The sequence below is a fragment of the Ceratotherium simum genome, chromosome 33 (assembly GCF_057802395.1).
Source record: "Ceratotherium simum simum isolate JZ-2026a chromosome 33, ASM5780239v1, whole genome shotgun sequence".
Lineage (NCBI taxonomy): Eukaryota > Metazoa > Chordata > Mammalia > Perissodactyla > Rhinocerotidae > Ceratotherium > Ceratotherium simum.
This window is the reverse complement of record NC_141932.1, coordinates 23,802,823-23,824,748: the sequence shown is the minus strand read 5'-3', so window position 1 is coordinate 23,824,748 and position 21,926 is coordinate 23,802,823. Positions and strand designations below refer to the sequence as shown.

The window sequence follows — 21,926 nt, the reverse complement described above, 5'->3', positions numbered from 1 at the left end:
AAGTCAGGGATTGTGATGCCGCCAGTTTGTTCTTTTTTCTCAAGATTGCTTTAGCTATTCGGGGTCTTTTGTTGCCCCATATGAATTTTAGGATTCTTTTATTTGCGTGAAGAATGTCCTTGGGATTCTGATTGGAATTGCATTGAATCTGTAGATTGCTTTAGGTAATATAGACATTTTAACTATGTTTATTCTTCCAATCTACGTGGATGGGTTATCTTTCCATTTCTTTGTGTCATCGATTTCTTTCAATAATGTCTTGTAGTTTTCATTGTATAGGTCTTTCACGTCCTTGGTAAGATTTCTTCCTAGATATTTTATTCTTTTTGTTGCAGTTGTAAATGGTATTACCTCTTTGAGTTATCTTTCTGTGAGTTTGTTATTAGCATGCAGAAATGTTACTGATTTTTGTAGGTTGATTGTGTACCCTGCGACTTTTCTGTAGTTGTTGATTATTTCTACTAGTTTTCTGATGGATTCCGTAGGGTTTTCTATACATAAAATCATGTCATCTGCAAATAGTGAGAGTTTCACTTCTTTGTTGCCTTTTTGGATTCCTGTTATTTCTTTTTCTTGCCTAATTGCCCTGGCCAAAACCTCCAGTACTGTGTTGAATAAGAGTGGCGAGAGTGGGCACCCTTGTCTTGTTCCTGTTCCCAGAGGGATGGCTTTCAGACTTTCCCTGTTGAGTGTGATGTTGGCTGTGGGTTTGTCATAAATGGCCTTTGTTATGTTGAGGTATTTTCCTTCTATACCCATTTTGTTGAGAGTTTTTATCATAAGTGGATGTTGGATCTTGTCACATGCTTTCTCTGCATCTATTGAGATGATCATGTGGTTTTTATTCCTCGTTTTGTTAATGTGGTGTATCACACTGCTTGATTTGTGGATGTTGAACCATCCCTGTATCCCTGGTATAAATCCCACCTCATCATGATGTATGATATTGCTGTATTCAGTTTGCCAATATTTTGTTGAGGATTTTTCCATCTATGCTCATTAGCAATATTGGCCTGTAATTTTCCTTCTTTGTATTGTTCTCGTCTGGCTTTGGTATCAGGGTGATGTTGACCTCGTAGACTGTGTTAGGAAGTGTTCCATCTTCCTCTGTTTTTTGGAATAGTTTGAGAAGGATTGGTATTAAATCTTCTTTGAATGTTTGGTAAAATTCTCCAGAGAAGCCATCTGGTCCTGGACTTTTATTTTTGGGGAGGTTTTGATTACTGTTTCAATCTCTTTACTTGTGATTGGTCTATTCGGATTCTCCATTTCTTCTTGGTTCAGTTTTGGAAGGTTGTATGATTCTAAGAATTTATCCATTTCTTTTAGATTGTCCAATTTGTTGGCATATAGTTTCTCATAGTATTCTCTTATAATCCTTTGTATTTCTGTAGTATCTGTTGTCATTGCTCCTCTTTCATTTCTGATTTTATTTATTTGACCCTTTTGTCTTTTTTTTCTGAGTCTGGCTAAAGGTTTGTCTGTTTATCTTCTCAAAGAACCAACTCGTTTCATTAATCCTTTCTACTGGTTTTTTTGGTCTCAATTTCATTTATTTCTGCTCTAATTTTTCTTATTTCTCTCCTTCTGGTGACTTTGGGCTTTGTTTGTTCTTCTTTTTCTAGTTCTGTTAGGCGTAATTTAAGTTTGCTTATTTATGCTTTTTCTTGTTCGTTAAGGTGGTCCTGTATTGCTATGAATTTCCCTCTTAGGACTGCTTTTGCTGCATCCCATTTGAGTTGGTATGACGTGTTTTCATTTTCATTTCTTTGCAGATATTTTTTGATTTCTCCTTTAATTTCATCAATGATCCATTGGTTTTTCAGTAGCATGTTGTTTAGTCTCCACATCTTTGTCACTTTCCCAGTTATTTTCTTGTAGTTGATTTCTAGTTTCATAGCATTATGGTCTGAAAAGATGCTTGTTATGATTTCAGTCTTCTTAAATTTATAGAGGCTTGGTTTGTTTCCCAACATATGGTCTATCGTTGAGAATGTGCCATGTGCGCGTGAGAAGAATGTGTAGTCAGATGTTTTTGGATGGAGTGCTCTGTATAAGTCTGTGAAGTCCATCTCGTCTAGTTTTTCATTTAAGTCTGCTGTTATTGACTTTTTGCCTGGATGATCTATCCATTGATGTAAGTGGGGTATTAAGATCCCCTACAATTATTGTGTTGTTCTTAATATCTCCTTTTAGGTTTGTTAATAGTTGCTTTATGTACTTTGGTGATCCTATGTTGGGTGCATTTATATTTATAATTGATATGTCTTCCTGGTGGAGTGTCACTTTTATAATTATATGTTCCCCCTCTTTGTCTCTCATTACCTGTTTTATCTTAAAGTTTACTTTGTCTGATATAAGTATGGCAACACCTGCTTTCTTTTGTTTGCCATTAGCTTGGAGTATTGTCTTCCATCCCTTCACTCTGAGCCTGTTTGTCTTTAGAGCTGAGATGTGTTTCCTGGAGGCACCATATTGTTGGGTCTTGCTATTTAATCCACCCTGCCACTCTGTGTATTTTGATTGGAGAGTTCAATCCAGATTTACATTTAGAGTGATTATTGATATCTGAGGGGTTAATGTTGCTGTTTTATCACTTATTTTCTGGTTCTTTTGCATTTCCTTTGTTTCTCGTTCCGTGTGTTTCAGACTACCCATTCAGTTTGGTAGTTGTATCTGATGACTCTTTTCGTTTTCTCTTTATTTATCATATGTGATTCTGTTCTGATTATTTGTTTAGTGGTTACCTTGCAGTTTGTATAAAAAATCTTGTAGATGAGATATTCCATTATCAGATGGCCTCTTATTTCCTTAGGTTAAGTCAGTTCAATCCCTTTCCTCTTCCCCTTCTAAGTTATTATTGTCACAACTTATCCATCTTGTGTTGTGGGTGTGTGTTTAAAGTCATGAGGTTATATTTATTTTTGGTATTTTTCTTCCTCTGATCTTTGATTTTTGTATTTAAGTGGTTGCGAACCTGTTCTAATAAAGAGCTACTATTTTTCTGATTTTGTCTACCTGTTTTTCTCCTTACTCCAAGCTTTGTATTTCCTTTCTCTTTTCTTTTTTTTCAGGCATTAGGGCCTTCTTGAGCATTTCTTGTACTGTGGGCCTTGTGGCCATGAACTCCCTTAGCTTTTGTTCATCTGGAAAAGTTATTATTTCTCCATCATATTTTAAGGATATTTTCGCTGGATAGATTATTCTAGGCTGAAAAGTTTTTGTCTTTCAGGATTTTGAATATATCGTTATAATCTCTCCTATCCTGTAAAGTTTCTACTGAGAAATCTGCCAAGAGCCTGATGGGAATTCCTTTGTACGTTATTTTTTGTTTTTGTCTAGCTGCCCGTAATATTGTTTCTTTTGTTTTGTTTTGTTCTGTTTTTTGTGAGGAATATCAGCCCTGAGCTAACATCCATGCTAATCCTCCTCTTTTTGCTGAGGAAGACCAGCTCTGAGCTAACATCTATTGTCAGTCCTACTCCTTCTTTTCCCCAAAGCCCCAGTAGATAGTTATATATCATGGTTGCACATCCTTCTAGTTGCTGTATGTGGGACTTGGCCTCAACATGGCCGGAGAAGCAGTGCGTCGGTACGCGCCCGGGATCTGAACCCAGGCCACCAGTAGTGGAGCGTGCGCACTTAACCACCAAGCTACGGGACTGGCCCCCGTAATATTGTTTCTTTGTCATTGACTTTTGCCAGCTTTACTACTATATGCCTTGGACAGGGCCTTTTCGTGTTGATATATTTAGGCGGCCTATTGGCCTCATTTGCTGATATTTCCAGTTCCTTCCCCAGACTGGGAAGTTCTAAGCTATTATTTCCTTGAATAGGCTCTCTGTTCCTTTTTCCCTCCCTTCTCCGTCACGAATACCTATAATTCTTATGTTGCATTTCCTAATTTAGAGTTGGTTATTTCTCAGGGAATTTCTTCATTTGTTTTTAGTTTTAATTCTCTCTCCTCCATCTGGAGCATATCTGCATTCCTGTCCTCAATAATGTTAATTCTTTCCTTCATATTGTCAGCTCTGTTCTTTAAAGATTCCGGATTTTCCTTTATCTCCTCCTTTGTGTTCTTCATCTCCAACAATACTGATTGATTTTTCTTTATGGTTTCTGTCTCTTGTGAAGAAATTCCTTATCTCGTTGAATTGTTTATCTGGGTTTTCTTGTAATTTGTTGAGTTTTTTTATGATACCTATTTTGAATTCTCTGTTGTTTAGGTTATAAATATCTGTGCCTTCAGGGTTGATTTCTGGGTGCTTGTCATTTTCCTTCTGGTCTTAGGATTTAATATATTTTTTGCATCGTGCGTGCTGTATTTGGCTTTTTTTCATCTTCCTAAAAATATCTGGTTGCAATTTCCACCTGCCGTCACTGGGTGGATGTCAAGGGTTGTGTAGTCTGAGCCCACTGTGATCCGTGACTGCTCTAACTGACGAACTGAGCTGAAGTGCTGGGCGTTTAGGGGGAATGGGCTCTCTCTTTTGCTTGCCGGATCCCGGGGGGCTTCTGGTTTTTCCCTCACTATCAGCTTTCCTGGGGTGCTCAAATGTTGATGGCGCCCCTGCAACAGTTCCGACTCCTGTGTGGGAACTTCCCACAGGCTGTGAGAGAACTTGGAGAGCAACAGTTTTCCCGCAGAGGGCTTCCCCTCCCCCGCCCCAATCCCAGGAGCCCCACCCAAACCCCAGGAGCCACGAGGACCCAGAGATGCCGATCTGATGGGAAGGGGTAGATTTTCTGCTTACCTCTCCCCACTTCCTCCAGGGGTTCCAGCACATCCACTCTCAGTTGTGTCGCTGTTTGGGTCTTTCAGCTGTCGTTTTGTGTTGTGGGAGTGTCCTTTGTTGGTATGTGAATGTCGTTTTTATTGTATCTTATCGGGGAAAGTTTACGGGAAAGCTTACTCCACCATGATGCTCACATCACTCCCTGTAACAGTTTTTTAAAGGACCACCTCTTTGATTGATTTGTTAATGCTACTGCTTTCTTACTCGTTATATTCTGCTTTTACCTTGCTTTTTTTGCCTTCCTCTGCCTTGTCATGTATTTTCTACATATTGGGCTTTGATCCTCAACTCATTTTCTTTTAAAGAGAAAGTTTAAGTTTTGAGTTCTCTGAGTGGTAAAATTACATGCCCAAGATTCTATGTGCTTATTTTCTGTATAGTCATTTACTAAAATTCTTCCATTTCAGTTTTTTCTTTCCAAGTGATCCAGCATTTTTGGAGAGGGCATTACCATTTCCACTTGGAAACGCTTTTCGTTTTCTCATATTTGTTATTAATTTCTATTTTTATGCTATTTTGAATAATGTTAATATTATTTCAGCTTTTTGTACACATACCATAATCTCGTCACAAGAAGAAATTTTTTGCCCCCAAGTCATAGCCTCCTCATTAAGTGCTTTTGATTTTGCTCAAGATGTTGCTTCACATAGACTTTTATCCTTCAACCCACAACTGCCAATTCTTTTTCATATAATTCTTGGCAGTCTTCCTCTAGACTCTGTTGTATAATTCAGGTTCCCTCTTTTGTCCCAAGTCCCTAAAAGTTCACAATACCATAAGACCTGGTATGTTTCAGAATATTGATTAACATCCTTCTCCAGGGATTATCAGAATGGTTGGCCTTGGTTAAAAGGGAAAGCTAGAGAGGGACCTGAGAAAAGACATAAGAAATAAAACAGGTTGAACAGCTGTAAGGACAGTAAATAAAATCTTAGGAGAGGATAACTAAGTAAAGATTCTCAGTATCTTAATTTCTATGAAGCGCGAAAAAAAGTACACATGGCTGTATAGAGGAAAGTGAACTACTGTGGTGGAAATGTGTATTTTTATGGGAATTGTAATTGAAGAATGATCAGGTATAAATAATTGCCTTTTCAAATTTAATATGTGTATATATTTATAGTTTAGACGGAAAGAGTATGTTAGAGCTGGCTGTTAGTGGCTCTCTAGGGACAAGATTTGACATATTCTAAGTCTGGGTTTGTTTACATTATATTGATAGCTTGAAGTTTCCTTTGGTGGGAGCATATACACCATAGACATTGGCAAGCACTACAAATCAGGGCTGGGTGTGTTGTGTATGTTTCTGTGAGTGAGTGTGTGTGTGTGTGTAGAGCTGGTTGTTAAACATTTACCAGCACTCTACTGCAGAAACTTATTTTCTGAACTCTCCTTTTATGTTTTCAAGTTCATAACTGTGTTTTAGAGTTCTTTAAGTCATCTCTAATAGGTGAGATTTTCACTTTTGTCTTAATGCATTTGTAGAACATTTTCTTGTCAAGGAAACATTTCTTTTTCTTATTTGTTTTAGATCTGGAATCAAGATATGAAATAATTATCTCTGGAAAAATATACATATATACAGAACATTCATCTCTTATTCTAAAGCACAGAGTTTATAACGGAGAGAAACCCCATGAATGTAAGGAATGTGGGAAGGCGTTTGGTCGTCCTTCAGACCTTAGAGCACATCAAAAAATTCATACTGGTGAGAAACCGCATGTATGTGAGGAATGTGGCAAGGCCTTTCTTCGTCTTTCAGACCTCAAAGTACATAACAGAATTCATACTGGTGAGAAACCCTATTATTGTGAAGAATGCGGGAAGACCTTTAGTCGTACCTCAAACCTTGCTCAACATGGAAGAATTCATACTGGTGAGAAACCCTATGAATGTAAAGAGTGTGGGAAGACTTTTAGGACTAACCATGAACTTATTGTACATCATAGACTTCATACTGGTGAGAAACCCTATGAATGTAAGGAATGTGGCAAGGCCTTTAGTGTGCGTGGACGACTTATTCAGCATCAGAGTATTCATAGTGGTAAGAAACCCTTTGAATGTAACAAATGCAGGAAGTCCTTTAGGCTCATTTCAACCCTCAAAGTACATCAGAATATTCATACTGGTGAGAAAACCCTTTGAATGTAACAAATGTGGGAAGTCCTTTAGGTTTAGTTCAGTGCCCAAAGTACATCACAGAATTCATACTGGAGAGAGACCTTACGGAATATATGTATAGTAGATGATAGAATTATACCACTGAGAAACAAATTAAATGAAGAGAATGTTAGAAGGCTTTTTCAAGAAGGCTTATAAGGCATCAAATAATTTATATAGGCATGAACTGCTTGAATTTACTTTTTTTTTTTTTTTTTTTTGGTGAGGAGATCAGCCCTGTGCTAACATCTGCGAATCCTCCTCTTTTTTTGCTGAGGAAGACTGACCCTGGGCTAACATCCATGCCCATCTTTCTCCACTTTACATGGGACACCGCCACAGCAGTGCGTCGGTGCGCGCCCAGGATCCAAACCAGCGAACCCCAGGCCACTGCAGCAGAGCGTGCTCACTTAACTGCTTGCGCCACCAGGCAGGCCCTGAACTCCTTGAATTTAAATAATGTTTGTAGTTTTTCAGTTATGGCCCAAATATTGTTCACATTTGGAGAATTTGTTTTGTATTTTATATAAGAAAGTCTTTTATAGCATTTTTCTATGTTTCATCACTCTGTGGCTATCCAAGCTGTGTGGCCAAGGTCACAAGGCAGGTATGTGCCACTCAGGAAATAGACCAGTGCCTGATTTGAAGTCATGGAGAACAGAAGACATACACACTGGGATCAGGTGCTACAGAGTTTACTTACAGCAAAAGAGGTGGTTGAATGCGCATGATCTAGCTCTTTGCAATGTGTCAGTAATCCCATGGCCCCATTTGGAGCAGATCAACTCGAAATCTTTTTTGACTTTTTCTTTTTTTTTTGTGAGAAAGATCAGCCCTGAGCTAACACCCGTGGCAATCCTCCTCTTTTTTTTTTTTGCCAGGGAAACTGGCCCTGGGCTAACATTCTTGCCCATCTTCCTCCACTTTATGAGGGACACTGCCACAGGTTGGCCTAACAAGTGATGCATCGGTGTGCGCCAGGGATCCAAACCCGGGCCGCCAGCAGCAGAGCGCACATGCTTAACCGCTACGCCACAGGGCCAGCACCTCAACTTGAAATCTGACAAGGATGTTGAGCTCTACACAACTCACTTTGTGGTGCAGTGGCAAGGCACCAACCCCTTCCCCATGAGGTCTGACGTCCAGAAAACAGTGAGTGTGCCTGAGGGCCATTGACATCTGTGATTAAGCAGAATAAAGGAGTGCACACTGAGTTTGACACAGGGAAGATATTTTCGCACAAGGCAAAAAGCCCCTCAGAGGCTGTGAGGGCTCTTTATCTTTAGGTAAGGAGGTGTTGCAGGCCCAACAAGGCCTATTCTTTTTCTTTCCCCCAGCATTACTGAGGTATAATTGACAAAATTATAAATGTAAGGTGTAGAAGTAGTGCTTAGTGGGAAATTTATAGCTATCAATGCTTCTATTAAAAAAAAAAAGATCTCAAATCAACAACCTAACTTTACAACTTAAGGAACTAGAAAACAAACAAAATTCAAAGCCAGCAGAAGGAAAGAAATAACAAAGATTAGAGCAATGATAAATGAAATAGAGAAAATCATGAAACCAAGTTGTTTTTTCAGAAAGATCAACAAAATTGCTAAGCCTTTAACTAGATGGACTAAGAAGAAAAGAGAGGAAACTCAAATTACTAAAATTAGAAGTGAAAGTGGGGACATTACTGCTAATTCTACAGAAGTAAAAGGATTATAAGAGAGTACTGTAAACAATTGTATGCCAAGTAATTGGGTAACCTAGATGAAATGGACAAATTCCTAGAAACTTAAAACCTACCAAGACTTAATCACAAAGAAATAGGAAATCTGAATAGACGAGTAACTAGTCTATAAGTAGTAGGGACATTGACTCAGTAATCAAAAATCTCTCAACAAACAAAAGCCTTGGACCTGATGGCTTCACTAGTGAATTCTACCAAACATTTAAAGAAGAACCAATACTAATCCTTCTCAGACTTTTCCAAAAACTTGAAGAGGAGGGAACATTCGTAACTTCTTCTGTGACACCAGTATTACCTGTTACCAAAGCCAGTGGAGTAGACTACAAGAAACAAAACCACAGAATAATGTCCCTTATGAACATGGATGCAAAAGTCCTCAACAAAACAGGAGGAAACCGAATTCAGCAGCATATTAAAAGGATTATACACCATGACCAAATGAGATGTTTTCCTGGAATGCAAGGATGGTTCAGCATATGAAAATTGGCCAATGTAATATATCACATCCACAAAAGGAAGGGAAAAAACCACATACTCATCTCCATTGAGGCAGAAAAAGCAGGTGACAAAATTCCACACCCTTTCCAGGTAAAAACACTCAACAAAATAGAAATAGAAGGAAACTATCTCCACATAATAAAAGCTATACATGAAACTATTTCTGCACAATAAAAGCTACATACGAAAAACCCACAGAAAACATAATACTTGATGATGAAAGCAAAAGCTTTTCATCTAAGGTTGGGAACAAGGCCATGATGCATACCTTCACCTCTTCTATTCAACGTAGTACTAAAAATTCTAACCAGATGAATTATGCAAGAAAAAGAAATCAAAGGCATCCTAATTTGAAAGGAAAAAGTAAAATTATCTCATTGCAGCTGATATTATCATATGTGTAGAAAATCCTACAGACGCCATAAAAAAGGTGTTAGGTCTAATAAGTGAATTCAGCAAAGTACCAGGATACAAAGTCAACACAGAAATATCAGATGCATTTCTATACGCTATCATCAATATGAAAATGAAATTTTAAAAACACTTCCACTTGCAATAGCATCAAAAAGAATGAAATACTTAGAAATTAACCAGGGAGGTAAAAGATTTGTACAATGAAAACTACAAAACATTGCTGAAAGAAACTAAAGAAGACTGAAATAAATGGAAACACATCTCAGGTTCATGGATAGAAGTCTTAATATTGTTAAAATGTCAACATTACCCCAAGCGATCTATAGAATCTATGCAAGTCACATCAAAATCCCAATGATATTTTTTGCAAAGGACAAAAACCCATCCTAAAATTCATTTGGAATTTCAAGGGACCTCAAATCGCCCAAACAATCTTGAAAATGAAGAAGAAAACTGGTGGACTCATACTTCCTGATTTTAAAACTTACAACAAAGCTATAGGAATCAAACAATATGGTCTTGGCATAAAGATAGACATATATAGGCCAATGGAATAGGATAGAGAGCCCAGAAATAAACCTTCACATATATAGTCAAGAGATTTTTCACAAGGATGCCAAGAGCATTCAATGGGGAAAGGACAGTCTTTTCAAAAAATGGTGCTTGGAAAACTGGATATCCACGTGCATAAGAATGAAATTGGACCCTTACCTAACACCATGTACAAAAATTATCTCAAAATGGAAGAAGGACCTAAACATAAGACTTGAAACAGTAAAACTCTTAGAATAAACCATAGGACAAACACTTCATGACATTAGATTTGGCAATGATTTCTTGGATATGACACCAAAGGCACAGGTAACAAAAAATAGGCAAAATAGACTTCACGAAAATTAAATGTTGTGCATCAAAAGACACTAGCCATCTGACAATGCCATTGAAGCTAATGGAGTATCATAATCAACAAATCAGTTTTGGAAATCACTTTCCTGTAGCTACACATCTCCTTCATTAGAAGAGAATATGTGGGTCATTGTCATCCAAAAGATAAAAGACACTATCCACAGAGTAAAAAGGCACCCCACAGAATCAGAGAAAATATTTGCAAATCATATATTTGATAAGTGATTAATATCCAGAATATAGAGAAATTTTTAAAAACAACAAAAAACCACCCAATTCAAAAATGGGCAAAGGACTTGAATAGATATTTCTGCAAAGAAGATATATGAATGGGTAAGGAGCACATGAAAAGATGCTTAATCATTAGGGAAATGCAAATCAAAACTACAGTCAGATATAACCTCACACCCATTAGGATGGCTACTGTAGTGGAAAAAATGAGAAAAGAGCAAGTGTTGGTGAGGAAGTAGAGAAATTGGAACCTTTCTGCACTGTTGATGGGAATGTAAAATGGTACAGCTGTTGTGGAAAACAGTATGGAGGTTCCTCAAAAGATTAAAAATAGAATTACATATGATTCAGCAATTCCAATTCTGGGTATATACCCAAAAGAATTGAAATCAGGATCTCAAAGGGATAGTTCTACAACCATGGTCATAATGGCGTTGTTCACAATAGCTAAATGATGGAAGAAACAGAGTTTCCATCATTGGATGAATGGATAAGCCAAATGTGGTATATTCTGCAATATGCTACAACCTGGGTGAACCTTGAGGACATTATGGTAAATTAAATAAGCTGTCACAAAAGGCAAATGTTGTGATTTCACTTATTTGAGGTACTTAGAGTAGTCGGAATCATAGCTAGAACTTGGAATGGTGGTTGCCAGTGGCTGGGGGGAGGGGAGAATGGGAAGTTACTCTTTAATAGGTACACAGTTTCAGTGTTACAAAATGAAAAGAGTTATGGGCATGATGGTAGTGATGGCTGCACAACAATGTCAATGTATTTAATACCACTAAACTGTATACTTACAAATTATTAAGATGGTCACTTTTATGTTGTATTTTAAAACAACAACAACAAAATTGCACAGACTGGGTGGCTTAAATGACAGAAATTTATTTTCTCATAGTTCTGGAGACTGGAAAATCAAGATGTCAGCAGGTTTGGTTTCTTCTGAGGCCTCTCTCCTTGGCTTGCAGATGGCTGCCTTCTCATTACATCCTCACATGGCCATTTCTCTGTGCATGTGCATTTCCAGCTGTCTCTCTGTATGTCTTGATCTACTTATAGGGACATTAGTAAGATTGGATTAGGGTCCACCCAGATGACCTCATTTTATCTTAATTACTTCTTTAAAGCCCTATCTCCAAATACATTCTGAGGTACTGGGGGTCAGAATGTCAACATAGGAATTTTGGGGAAACACATTTAAGTTCATAACTTTGGTCAAACTGATGCAGCATGGCCCAAGGCCTCAGGCATACAAAAGCACTGTTTTTAGACAGGATATTCCAAGGGCTCAGAGGTTATCTCTCAGAAGCTGGTTAAGAGTCAGTCGTTTTCTTGTAATATGCAGGGTTTGGGCAAACCAAGGCTGACGTGTTAACCGTTTGCACACACCATGTAACAAAAAGAAAGCTAATTAAGTAAATGAGGATAACTAGAGAGAAAGAGGAACATAGTGATAAAAAGGTGATCTCACCGGAAATGTACAACTTATTATTTTGTGTCAATCTGAACATAACTTAAAAATATATGAAAAAGGGGCCAGCCCAGTGGCATAGTGGTTAAGTTCATGCACTCCTCTTTGGTGTCCCAGGGTTCACAGGTTCGGATCCCAGATGCAGACCTACGCACCACTTATCAAGCCATCCTGTGGCAGGCGTCTCATATATAAAGTAGAGGAAGATGGACTCGGATGTTAGCCCAAGGCCAATTTTCCTCAGCAAAAAAAAATATATAGATATATATTTACATGAAATAAAATAACAGGAGATATAGAAAAATTGGCAATTACAGTGGAAGACTTTAACCCACCTCTGTTAATATATGAGAGGACAAGCAGAGAAGGGTCAGTAAAGAGAAGATCTGAATAATATGATTAACAAACAACATATATAGAATACCTTACCCAATAAATGACAGAAACACACTGTTTTCCCATGCATATGAAACATAAAAATTGATCATATGGTTGAACCATAAATTTAAGCACGTTTTAAAAGAATAGGATTACTCAGATCATGTCCTAGGAGTAAAAAGGATCTTATCTGTTTTGTTTTTATCATTTTATTTATTTATTTTTCCCCCAAAGCCCCAGTGGATAGTTGTATGTCATAGGTGCACATCCTTCTAGTTGCTGTATGTGGGATGCGGCCTCAGCACGGCCAGAGAAGCGGTGCGTTGGTGCGCGCCCGGGATCCAAACCCGGGCTGCGAACCCGGGCTGCTAGTAGCAGAGCGCAAGCACTTAACTGCTAAGCCACGGGCCCGGCCCGATCTTATCTGTTAAAGAGTATCCACAAAAGACCTTGATGATGAAATATTGAAAACTTTCCCCTTGGGATTTGGAAAGACACGGGATATTCATAATCACCACTACTACTCAACATTGTCTTGGAGACCTTAGCCAGTAGAAAAGGCAAGTAGAAAAAGACCTAAAAGTTGGAAAGGAAGAAATTAGTCCTGATTGTGTACATAGAATATCTAAAAGAATTTCAGGCAACTTATTGGAATTAATGTGTGTAATTAGTGAGGTTGCTGGCTATAATGTTAATATTTTTAAAATCATATTTGTATGTACCAGCAACAAAAAATGGTTTTTTTCTTGGTGAGGAAGACTGGCCCTGAGCTAACATCCGTTGCCAGTCCTCCTCTTTTTGATGAGGAAGATTGGATATGAACTACCATCTGTGCCCGTCTTCCTCCATTTTGTAAGTGGGACACCACCACAGCATGGCTTGATTAGTGGTAAATCGGTCTGCTCCCGGGATTCGAATCTGCGAACCTTGGGCCACCAAAGCAGAGCACACTAACTTAACCACTACGCCACTGGGCTGGCCCTCAACTGACAATTTTAAATGATATTTTTTCAATTGTCATTTACAATAGTATTAAAAAACATCAAATACTTAGTAATCTAAGAAAAGACATACAAAACCTCTACATAGGAAGTTATGAACTTGATTGAGATAAAGTACACCTAAGTAAATGAAAGTATATATACCATGTTTGTGTACTGGAAGACTCAATATTGAAGTAACTTCAGTTCCCTGCAGTCTGAGCTATATATTTAATACACACTGCTCCCCACAAATCAGCAGTTTTAGGGGGCGTTTGTGTATGTGTAGCTGACAAACTGGTTCTAAAATCTGCTTGAAATTGTTAAGGACCAAGAACAGGTAATATGAATTTCAAAAAGGAGGAAGAGGGAGGAACAACATCAGCAACAACAAAGCTGGACAACTTGTACTAGCAGGCATCAAGACTCACTATCAAGCTACGGTAATTATCCAGTGTGGCTTTGATGAAGGACAGGCAAATAGATCAATGGAACTGAAAAGTCCAGAAACAGGGCCAACATGTATGACAAAGGTAACAGTTTTTTGTAAATGGGGGGAAGAAGAATCTTTTCCAAAATTAGTGCTGAGTGAATTGAATATATGTATGGAAAAAAAATCTTGATGTCTTCTTTACCCCCCCCACCACACACACACACACACACACACACACACACACACACAACATACACACACCCTCATTCATAAGGATTGAAGAACTAAATCTGAGGAATGAACAATAAAGTTGTAGGAAAAAAATGAAATATGACATTGAGAATAGGTAATAATTTCTTGAATAGGATATTAAAAGTACAATGCCATTGATGAAAAAGTTGATAAATTTAATCCCATTGAACTTAAGAACTTATATTTGTCAAAAGACACTTAAATAATGTGCAAGAGGGTGAAAAGGAAACCCACAGTGGGAATAGATATTTGCAGTGCATATATGTGACAAAGGCCTCCTGTCCATAATATATAAAGAACTTCTCCAAGTCAATAAGAAAAAAACAACCAATAGAAAAATGGGGAAAAGACATGAACTGCACTTCACAAAAGGGATAACCCTCATGAGTTATCAGGGAAATGAAAGTTAAAACCACAGCGTAGGGCTGGCCCCGTGGCTTAGCAGTTAAGTGCGTGTGCTCTGCTGCTGGCGGCCTGGGTTCGGATCCCGGGCGCACACCGATGCACCACTTCTCTGGCCATGCTGAGGCCGCGTCTCACATACAGCAACTAGAAGGATGTGCAACTATGACATACAACTATCTACTGGGGCTTTGGGGGAAAAAAAAATTAAAAAAAAAAATTAAAAAAAATATATATTAAAGGTTTCCTTTAAAAAAAAAAAAAAAACCACAGCGTAATAACCCCCCACACCTATGTAAGTGGCTAAAGATCTTAAAACACCAGTAGTTATTATCTAGACTGGAGCAATTGTGTTGGTAGGAATATAACTTCATACTACTTTAGGAAACTTTTCCAGTGTCCACTAAAGGTGAGCATACACATGCCCAGTGACACAAAAATTCCACTTCTAGGTATTTGCCGAGCAGAAGTGCATACATGTGTTCACCACAACATGAGCAAGGACGTTCATAGCAGCATAATGGATGCATAAATGGTGGTATATTCACATGATTGGAGACTGTACAGCAATGAAAAAGTTGCTGCTGCTAGACACAGAAACATGTTTGAATATCACAAACATAGTATTGAGCTGTGGGGAAAAGCCAGACAAACAGAAAAAACGTTTTACAATTCCACTTGTTCAAACTTCACAAACAAGCCAGACTAATCTGTTGGCAGAGGTTGCAACAGTGGCTACCACTGTGGGAGGAGGATTAATGACAAAGGGTATGAGGCATGCAGGTCTTTTTCTATTTCTTAATCTGGGTGCCGGTGGCAGTTTATTGAGTCTGTATAATTGTGATTTGTGCACTTTTCTGTATATATATTATACCTCAATAAAAGTAATTATTAAAAAAGATGTACATTGTCATGACTTGATATATATTGTGAAATGACTACAAGTTAACATTCATCACCTCACTTAGTCACCGTTTTGTTTGTGTGTGTCTGTATTTGTGGTAAGAACATTTTGGATCTCTCAGCAAACTTAAACTATACAATACAGAATTATTAACTATAGTCATCATTCTGTACCTTAGATCCCCACAACTTATTTATCTTATAAGTGAAAGTTTTTTGACCAACGTCTCCCCATTTCTCCCAGCCCCTGGCAACCACCATTTTACTCTGTTTCAATGAATTTGAGTTTTTTAGATTCCAGGTATAAGTGAGATCATACAGTATTTGTCTTTCTCTGTGTTACTTATTTCACTTAGCATAATACCCTCAAGTTTCATCCATGTTGTCGCAAATGGCAGGATTTCCTTTTTAAAGGCTGGATAATTCCTTGTATAAATACACATTTTCTTTATCCGTTTATCAGTTGACAGACACTTAGGTTGTTTCTTGTCTTGGCTATTGTGAATAATGCTGCAGTGAACATGGGGCTACAGATATCTCTTTGAGATAGTGGTTTCATTTATTTCAGATGGATACCCAGAAGTAGGATTGCTGGATCATATGGTAATTCTATTTTTAATTTATTGAAGAACTTCCATACTGTTTTCCACAATGGCAATACCAATTTATATTCTCACTAGTAGTGCACGAGGGTTCCCTTCTCTTCATGTGCTAGCCAACACTTATTTCTTGTCTTTTTGATAATAACCATCCTAAGAAGTGTGAGATGATATTATGTTTTTGACTTGCATTTTCCTGTGGAGTTAGTGATTTTGAGCACTTTTTCATGTACCTATTGGCCATTTGTATATAGTCTTTGGAAAAATGTCTCTTCAGGTCCTTTTTTTAATCAGATTCCTTTTCACTATTGAGTTGTATGAGTTTTCCTTATATAATTTCCAGATTAACCCCTTATTAGATATATGGTTTGGAAATATTTTTTCCCATTCTGTAGGTTACCTTTTCATTTTGTTGATTGTTTTCTTTGCTGCACAGAAGCTTTTTAGTTTGATTTCATTTCACTTTATTTTTCACTTTTTTTGGGGGGGGGCTGAGGAAGATTGGCCCTGAGCTAACATCTGTTGCCAGTCTTTCTCGTTTGCTTGAGGAAGATTGGCCCTGAGCTAACATCTGGCCCAGTCCTCCACTACTTTGCGTATGGGACGCTACCACAGCATGGATTAACAAGCACTGTGTAGGTCTGCGCCTGGGATCCGAACCCGCAAACCCTGGGCCACTGAAGCGGAGCACTCGACCACTACGCCACTTTATTTTCACTTTTGTTGCCTGTGCTTTAGGCATGATATCCAAACACATCATTGCCAAGGCCGATGTTTAGGATTTTTTTTACTATATTTTCTTCCGCAAGTTTTACATTTTCAGGTCCTAAATTCAAGTCTTTAATCTTTTTCAAATTAATTTTTGTGAGTAGTGTAAGATAAGCGTCCAATTTCATTTGTTCTTTTGCATGTGAATATCCAAATGCCATTTATTGAAGAGACTATCCTTTTCCGATTGTGTATTCTTGGCGCCCTTGTCAAATATTAGTTGACTGTATATGCGTGGGTTTATTTATAGGCTGTTGATTCTGTTCCATTAGTCTGTGTGTCTGTTTTTATGCCAGTACCATACTGTTTTGATTACTGTCGCTTTGCAGTATTTGAAGTCAGGAAGTGTGGTGCTTGGTTATTCTATCTCAAGATTGCTTTGGCTACTTGGGGTCTTCTGTGATTCCATATGAATTTTAGGATTTTTTTTTTCTATTTCTGTGGAAAATGCCATTGGAATTTTGATAGGGAGTGCATTGAATCTGTAAATCTCTTTGGAGAGTATGGACATTTTAACAATATTAATTCTTCCAATCCATGAACATGGGATATCTTTCCATTTATTTGTTTTCTTCAATTTCTTTCATCAATATCTTATAGTTTTCATTGCATAAATCTTTCACTTCCTGTGTTAAATTTGTTCCTATTGTTTTTGATGGCATTGTAAATGAGATTGTTTTCTTTATTTCTTTTCAGATAGTTTTTTGTTGCTGTATAGAAATACAACTGATTTTTGTTGATTTTTTTATCACGCAACTTTACTGAAGTTTATTTTACTAGTTTTTTAGTGGAGTCGAAGGTTCATTATTATGTGGTCCAACGGAGGTCAAAAGACTGCATGCACGAGACTGCATTTCCCAACACTGTATTTATGGATTATCAGAATATTTATACTAGAGGGAAATTAAGAGAATATATGAAACCATTATTCTTTATGATTTATGTGTAAAAGTCTTCCAGGACCAATCAATTGTTATTAAACTTCAGTAAATTTATACCACAGAAAACCAATTTACAAATTTTGAGATAATATATCTGGAGATAGTACATACTAAGTAATAATGCTTGAAAATGCACACCAAAAAATCCTTGAAAGACACACACTAGAGTATTCTGGGAAGACGATATAGTAAAAAGTACCAGGGATCTGTCTCCCCACTGGGACGGCAGTTGCATTGGCAGCCTCTGTCTGATGTAATGATTTTGGGACTAGAGTCTATTGAAGGCATGCAACTTCCAGCTGAAGGCTTGGTTAATTTCAGGGATCTATGACCTAAAACTGGTTAAGATGGTGAATTTTATATGTATATTTTACCACAATAAAAAAGTTGGAAAAAACACATACTGAAATATCCACATTGTTTTTTGTTGTACAGGTGTATTATGAATGGTTAGTCTCTCCTTTATGTGTTTTATTTCCAAATTGTGAGATAATATTCATTTTAATAATGAAATCACTAAAGAACAAATATTGCAAGTTGCTTCCTTCTCTCTTCTGTATTTTAAGGCCTAAAATTTCATGTGTTGTCAATAATTTGAGCCTCACAGGGTCCCAAAGCCCTACCCATGAGATCCCCAGCTCTAACCAGATATGCCCCCCTCCCAGCAGATAAGGCTCCCAACCAGCTTGTTCCCATATCAGCCGGACCAGCTGCACCCCACTCGGTCCTCGAGTTGATGGGCTTCACCTCCCTACCAGCCCACAATGTTATTCAAGCCAGCCAGTCACATCTTCCCCTGGAAATCATGGGGCACCTTGTCTTCTTGTTACCACAAAGCCTGCCTCCCACAGCCCCTGCTGGTTTACTCTGCTCCCAGATGCAACCACCCTGTGGCATGTGGTGTCCTACCCCAGGATGTGAGGATGTGCAACTAAGAAACCACTGTCAATCTAAATTATCCAGTGTCTGGATGTGTTTTCAGGCATCTCCGGAACCCTAAGTTGGGACTCCCTCTGTCACCAGGAGAGTGAAGAGGAGGCCAGCAAAACACCTTGCTACTCATTTGTATTGCCATTTCATGAGCTTTCTGTGTCCACACTGCATAGGAGTTTTGTAGAACTCAAACTTCAAATAGAGGTGTTGGATTCTGTTCTGAGCCTAGTTTTTATGCGTGGTCTGAAGTTGAGCTACCCAGAATTATCTTAGAAATACGTCTGTGATGGAAATTTCATTTTGCTGAGTCTGTAAACCTAAGAGGGACGTTATTACACTGTTGTCCTATTTGTAAGACAGAGAAGGCTAAAATTACAGGTATAGAACCCTTACTGAACTTGACCCAAAGGGAAAAAGACTGAGATGATTTTTCAGGTTGGGAGAAAAGTGGAGCATTAGAGTAAGAAGAACTGAGAGTCAAAATGAGTGGTGTTGGTTGAGGAAAGAGACACTCATACACTGGTGTGAAAAGGTAAAATGGTACAGTCATGCTAAGGAGCAATTTGTCAACAGCACAAGTTAAGATTCAGAGAGCTAATCCACTTTTGAGAATTTAACTTACATATAAACCTACAAATAAGCAAACTGATAATTCATGTAGGGATATTAATTACAGCATTGCTTTTAAGAAAACAGGACATTCCTTAATATACATTATTAGAAAACTTGTTTCTTCAACTAGGGTGCAGCCATACGTTGGCCTTAGGCAGCTGTTGGAAATGATGACGCTTATGTACTGATTCTGAAACACTTGTGTGAAGAAAAAAATATGTATGAAAGTATGCATATAACATAAATGTACTTGAAATTATATATGCATATAATATATACATATATATTTATATCGGTACTTATATTTATGTGTATTGTGTGTATATATATAGCAAGTGCATATTTGTATGTGAAAATAACTTCTCTGGAAGGATACACACCAAAACCAAAATGTTGTTGACTCGAAGGTAAGCTACTGAATGACTGGGATACATGTAAGGAATGGTTGCTTATCTTTTTACTTAAACATTTTGATACCTTTTGCATTGCTATGCATTATATATTTCAGATGTGTAATAGTGGTGATAACTGAAATACGGGCATCCTTTGATGTCTAAATTTGCTCAACATCCTCATAAATCTAAATACATATGGACACAATCTTGTTTCTTCTGATAGCACCTTCTTCTTCCCAGATTTTACGCCTGTGGCTACAATTTATCTTACTGTCCAGATGCCTGAGACACAGAGTATTTTTCAATGGGATCTCATGACCAGGAATACAAATTAAAGATGTTTCTCAATCTATGGGCTTTTGTGCAGTCAAGCCCACCCCATACATAATACAACAGAGAGTTTTTATGTGTGAACATCTCTGTGTGGTTTTGTTTTGACAGAACATAATTGATCAAATAAAGGAGACGAAGAACCCTACTCTTAGTTTGAAAAGGAAATCTACCCAGTCATGGATTTCCTTATATCTCTGTGCCTTGGGGAGATGGATGTGCCTGGGATCTCCTTGTTTAAAAAACAGTCTGTTTTCACCTTTTAGATATTATAAATGTTATTTAAAATTTAATTATCATGGCAACAAATTACTAAATAAGACAGCCTTTCAGAATTAATAATTTAGAGATTTAAGGTTACTTGCAGAGAAAGTAGTACTAGTTTCTTATTCCAGTTGTCTTGCAAGTCCAAATAATATTTCCAAAGATAGTTATTATAACCAAATAAAAATTGTAATATAAATCTGCATATTATGCAGAAGAATAAGAGTCCCTCATTTGTTAGGATTCTGCGTTTTATCATGTCCTGTTGTCTATATATATGTAGGTTAACGGTGCCGAATGGAGTTTTTCTTGCTCCTTGTAGCTGCTGGGGACTGGGCAAGGGGACATTTTCTCTTTTCCTGTCTGATGATTTCTCTCTTGTTACTAATAATTTTATTAAGAAGAATTATATTTTCTTCAAGATAGGAACTGAAATTTTAAAAATTTAAGATAAAGCCCAAGAAGCACAAATTTTCTCGAAGAAAAACATGATGCAGCAAAGTTAACTTCCTTATGTAATAATGGATTAAGGGACATGTAATGACTTGCATCTTCAGTAATGATTGATAATTTATATTAGCCATTATGATACACCCTTTTAGTGTTTATATGGATTATCTTGCTTAGTCTTCAAAACAGCCTTATGTAGTCAGTGATATTCTGATCCTTGGTTTGCTGATGTGGAAAGAGAACACTGAGGTATTATTAACTCTCACAGCTTAAAGCTTGTTTTGAATTCCTAAAAGTCTGACAACAGAGCCTGTGTTCTTAATTTCAACAGGATATCACCTCCTAGGTTATGCATACCTTTTTAAACCTGCCTTCTTCACTGAGTTAATGTTGTTTTCCATCATTCCCTATGTATTAATTATTAATGAAGCCATAGTACGTCACCACATTGTAGACCCTCATAGGTTTAACCTGTTGCCTACTGTGAAATAGTTATGTTTTTAATTTTTATCAAAAACTTTTTCTCTGATGAACATCCTTGTGCTTTACATAGTTCTATAGTTATTTCCTTTAAGAAATTCCTAGGAATGGAATTTTGTGGTAAAAAACCAGACTTTTGCCTACAATATGCTAAACCTAGGAATTGTAGGATTTAGGGTAAATCAACTGCTTAAAAGACAGAGTTGCCTCCTTTAAAATGCTTATTATCTAAAGTGAAGGTAAAATCTGAATAGGAATAAGTGTAAGGCAGTGTGTGATGAAGACCACTGGAGACATTTAGGTGACTTACCTTGTGAATCCACAGGAAAGACACATCAGTCTGTCTATAGCAACGGTCAGGATATGAGCAAAATATGCCAATTGTATGGAATATCTATGGTGATAAATGGATTTTGTGCTGTGACTTTTATATTTATAGTTTTCCTCCTAATTTTGTTAGGTGCAAAGTGAAACTAAAAAGAAAAAAGAAAAAATACAGACATATATTTCAAGTTAACCTCTGGTGATTGTTACAATAATTATGAAATAAGCTTTAAAAGGAAAAATCATGGTGCTGGCCCTGTGGCCT

The 21,926-nt window shown here is 37.4% G+C and overlaps 1 protein-coding gene across 1 annotated transcript in view; it reads left to right on the top strand.

Moving 5' to 3' along the window:
* The window catches only part of LOC101405462 (uncharacterized), a 50,971-nt gene extending 32,697 nt beyond the window's left edge, over positions 1-18,274 (top strand). Inside the window, 2 exon segments of the mRNA XM_087421823.1 lie at positions 6,328-6,926; positions 6,928-18,274. Of these exon segments, the coding sequence (XP_087277949.1) occupies positions 6,328-6,926; positions 6,928-7,038 (710 nt within the window). The 3' untranslated portion in view covers positions 7,039-18,274.
* The last annotated feature ends 3,652 nt before the right edge of the window (positions 18,275-21,926 follow it).